The sequence below is a fragment of the Humulus lupulus genome, chromosome 1 (assembly GCF_963169125.1).
Source record: "Humulus lupulus chromosome 1, drHumLupu1.1, whole genome shotgun sequence".
Classification (NCBI taxonomy): domain Eukaryota; kingdom Viridiplantae; phylum Streptophyta; class Magnoliopsida; order Rosales; family Cannabaceae; genus Humulus; species Humulus lupulus.
Genome location: NC_084793.1, coordinates 211,197,311 through 211,202,031, shown reverse-complemented (window position 1 = coordinate 211,202,031; position 4,721 = coordinate 211,197,311). Strand labels below are relative to the sequence as shown.

At 40.1% G+C, this 4,721-nt stretch overlaps 1 protein-coding gene across 1 annotated transcript; it reads right to left on the bottom strand.

Moving 5' to 3' along the window:
• Positions 1 to 2,206: 2,206 nt before the first annotated feature.
• Positions 2,207 to 3,184, bottom strand: LOC133828616 (uncharacterized). The gene has a single exon (XM_062258864.1). It carries the CDS (start codon positions 3,182 to 3,184, stop codon positions 2,207 to 2,209), a length of 978 nt encoding a protein of 325 aa, XP_062114848.1.
• Between the last annotated feature and the right edge of the window lie 1,537 nt (positions 3,185 to 4,721).

Sequence of the window (4,721 nt, the reverse complement as noted above, 5' to 3'; positions counted from 1 at the left end):
CTTGCTTATGATTAATGAATGTATATTAATGGATCCGCATATTTAAAGGTAGTTTACATATGTTACAAAAATTTTGTTGTACACTGGGCCAACCCCACCACCATTCCGCTGCGTATTAGGAAACTCGTTCCTAACAGAAATGGTCTCAGGTCAAGTAAATAGATCACCAACTGTTCATAGCGAAGAATGACAAGAAGAAGCCACAAGTTCTAGTTAAAAAAATAGAGAGCTTTGTCAAAGTGGGAGGGTTGTCAGACAACCAATTCTCTATGAACACGAAGTTTAAATGCTTGTGTCTGACACAAACAAAGATGATCCATTGACATATAAAGATGCAATGAAATATTCTGACAAAGAAAAATGGCAAGACACCATGAACCTGGAAATAGAATTGATGTATTCTAATTCTGTCTGGATTCTTGAGGATCTACTTGAAAATTTTAAACCTATTGGTTGCAAATGGATGTTCAAGAAGAAAATAGGGGCCGATGAGAAAGTGGAGACTTTCAAATCTAGGCTTGTAGCCAAAGGCGATACTTAGAAAGAAGGGGTTGATTATGAAGAAACCTTTTCTCCTGTAGCCATGCTGAAATCTATTCGCACACTCTTGTCCATAGCTACTTGCATGGATTATGAGATATTACAAATGGAGGTTAAGACAACATTTCTTAATGGATATCTTGAAAATACCATTTATATGTCTCAACCAGAAGGGTTCAAAGTCAAAGGTCAAGAGCAAAAGGTTTGCAAGCTTCTTAGGTCCATTTATGGACTCAAATAAGCTTCAAGATCTTTGAATCTGAAATTTGATGACACAATTAAAATGTATGATTTTGAACAAAATGTTGATGAACCTTGTGTCTATAAAAAAAAAAAAAAATGGCATTGTGATCTTCTTAGTTCTTTACGTTGATGATGTTCTACTAATTGGAAATGACGTAGAAACAATGACAAAAGTAAAGAAATGGCTAGCCGAGCTATTCCAAATGGAAGATTTGGGAGATGCAAACTATGTTCTGGGCATTCAGATCCTTCGAGATTGACAAAACAAAGTTTTGGTGCTGTCTCAAATGACTTATATTGATAAGGTACTTCAACATTTCAGTATGCAAAATTTCAAGAAGGGTGATATGCCAACCTGTCATGGAATTATCCTTTCTAAATAACAGTGTTCTAAGACACCTCAAGAAGAAGAGGATATGAGACAGTATCCCTATGCCTATATAGTAGTCAGTCTAATGTACGCCATGTTGTGTACAAGACCTGTCATTTGTTATGCAGTAGGGATAGTCAGTCATTATCAATCCCATCCAGGATTGAATCATTGGGTTGCAGAAAAGAATATTCTCAAGTATATTAGGAAAACTATTGAATATATGCTTGTATATTAAGGTAATGACTTGAAACCCACTGGTTACACTTATTTTGATTTTCAATTAAACACATATAGTCAAAAATCGACTTCTGGATTAGTGTTCTTACTCAGTGGAGGAGTTGTAGTTTGGCAAAACACTATTGCAGATTCTATCATGGAAGTCGAATACATAGTGGCTTGTGAAGCACCTAAGGAGGATGTGTGGCTCAAAAATTTCAATTATGATTTGGAAGTTGTTCGAGACATGGATAAGCCACTGGTCATGTACTGTGACAACAGTGGGGCAGTAGCTAACTCAAAGGAACCAAGGAGTCACAAGAGGGGAAAGTATATCAAGAGGAAGTACCACTTGATCAGGGATATTGTTCAAAGAGGAGATGTAGCAGTTATGAAGATAGCATCAAAACATAACCTTGCAGATCCTTTTACTAAGACTTTGGCTACTAAGTCTTTTGAGAGAGATGTCTCATTTTCTTTAGCGCAAGTGAGAGATTGCTAGGAATTGTGCCCTTGAAAGTATGTGTGTTGAATAATGTTTTATGAAATAATTAATTAAATAAATTTTTGCATATATTTATTGACTATTATTATTATTTGAATAATATTATATGAATATTAGAAAATTCCCAAATTCGTTATTGTCGACAATCTTGTATTGATATGAGAGGATTAAGATTGCAAGCAACAAATTTAAATAGTTCGTAGTAAAACAAAGTTATATGGAATCTTTTGATTAACACTCTCTGGAATCTTTGGTTTGGTAGCTCTCCTTAGGGTGGTGTTTTAACACTCTCTGGATTCTCCTTGCTCTCCTTTCAAGCAAGCCACTCCTCACACGGTGGGGAGCTTAACTGCTGGGTGATAGACGAAGGTCACTACTTTCGATTCTCTGATGGAGGGTCTCCTTAATATCGCATTAAAAATTGAGGCACAATCAACTACGACAAAATTTGACATAACAGTGGTTTTTCTGGGTTGCTCTTCTAGGGTGAGGGCTAACTTGATCGTTCCTAACGGTTGTACAGAGTCTCCAGTGAACCCATATAGAGAAGTGTTGCATGGTTTTTGATTTCTGATGTCAAAGCCCATCTTTTCTAAGGCTAGGCAATATATGATGTCTACTGAACTACCATTGTCCACTAGAACTTGATATATTCTCATATTGACTAGCTCGATAGTTAAAACCAAGGGATTTTTGTGGGGGAAGTACATGTCCCAGGTGTCTTCCTCTGTGAAAGTTATTGAATCGTTTTCCCCTTTAAAGTTTGTTGGGGGACGTTGTTCTAAGCTCATTATGCAAAAAGGTGGGCTTTTCCTGGCCTCTCGGGCGTATCGGTCTCTTCCATTTCTAGAATCTCCTCCAAAACCAAGGCCTCCAAATATTGTTCTTACTTCCCCTAGAATCTTTGGGGCCCGTTCCTGAGCTCGTGGCAGGGCTGTTCTCTCCTCGGGTATCGGGTTCCCCCTTCTAACATACATGCCCATGTGCCCCCTCCATATAAGCTCCTCAATTTCTATTTTCAAATGAGTACACTCAGCCATGGTGTGGCCATCCTTGTGGTACTGACAATATTTGCTGGGGTCCCTTTGGGACCAGTCATTTTTCATTGGCGGAGGCCTCTTGAGTGAGACCTGATTTTCGTTCGTGAGGAAGATGTGTTCCCTTGCATCCGTCAAATCCGTGTAGAAAGTATATGGTGCACACTTGGGTTCACTATCGCATCTATGCTTCTTTTGTTGCTTGCTCTTCAGCCCTTCATGGACCTTTTTCTTTTTGGCATCGTTCAGGGTGTCGTGAGTAGAGGGCATCTGTGAAGGCTCACTTCCACCAGCCCTCAGGTTCTTGTGCTCTTCTTCAACTCGGATATACTTATTTTTTCGTCTTGAATAAGTCACCTAAGCCTATGACCTCCCTTTTAAGCATGTTATCCCATAATTTTCTTCCTAGAAAAATTTCAGTTGTGATAGCCATCTTGAGCTCAGCTCTAGTTAAGCTTCCTGCCTTAGCGACTTCCAAATTGAACCTATGGATATAGCTTTTTGGAGTTCATTCTCGCCTTGTTTTATGCTAGCAAGGTTGGTACCCACCATAGCATAATCACATACTACGTTGTGTTGCCAAAGGAACTAGTCAGAGAACTGCTGCCATGACCTGATGATTCCCGACCTTTGCCTCTTGAACCACTTGTACACACCTCTTTTAAGTGTGACGGCAAAGCAATGAACTCTTATCTTATCAGGTCATTGAAAAGCATCTAAGTGATACTTATGGTCTCTAGTGCCCTCGTATGGAGTCATATGAAGTTGGTAGGGAGATGTTCGACTTGTATTTCCCTTGTGAAGGGCAACTCATAGTTGAACTCATCGTCACCTCCATGCCCCCAGATGCAATGATTATTTTGCTCTCATTTTAGAGTCTAGTTCTTGTATCCTTTTATTTAAGGATTCTTTAAGGTCAGTAGGATTGACCTTCCCTTTTTCTATGTCCTTAGAAGGAGCCATAGCAGTGCGGTCCTAACGTTTGACCTCCTCCTATTGAGCTTCTCCCTTAAATCAGTGGGTGCCTCTTTAGAGGTGACCTCTTCTTCATTCCTCTGATTAACATCACCCTTTCACCTTTGCTCTTGAGGTTGCCTAATTGGTGCAGATTCTTCGCGATGTTTTGAACGAGGGGTGTTGCTAGTCGAATTTTGGGTCCTTCCGTCATCTATAAGGACAGTGGTCTCTCCCCTCCTCTTCTCCTTGTTCTTGGGAAGAGGCATGTAACACCCTCCTAATCCAGGATCACTACACTGTGTATTAAAATTAGTACTTTACTCGCTAAACGAGTCATTTGGACTGAAAATGTGTAATTGAAACTAAAACAAGGTTTAGGTACTAATTTTTTTGGTCAAAAGTCAATCATTCCATTAAAAGAGTTTGAGTTCGATACATGGGATCCCAAAAGAGTTTAAAACTGTTACAGATTCAAAATGAATAAAAAATTCGACCTAAGCAGCAGAATTAGGGTCCAACCCTAGTTCTAAAAGATATCCTCGGTCATGATGGTCAAGCATGCCGCATATGTACACCCCAACCCTTAAACTCTCCAGCTCATGGATGGTTTAGCTCTCCAACTCCAACCGCCCCACACAAGTAACAGGCCTTTGCCCGACATTTGCCCAGATGGCGCTTCCTGCATCTAATGCACTTTGGATAGCTCTTCAATGTTTCATCGCCTCCTTGGCGGCCACCCTGACCCCTCCTATCAGGACAAACAGTGGTTTAGGTGTCACGGGTCTTACTCTTCTGATCACTGGGGTCCCTGCCCCTACCACACCCTATAAATGGAGGCATTTCCCTGTGA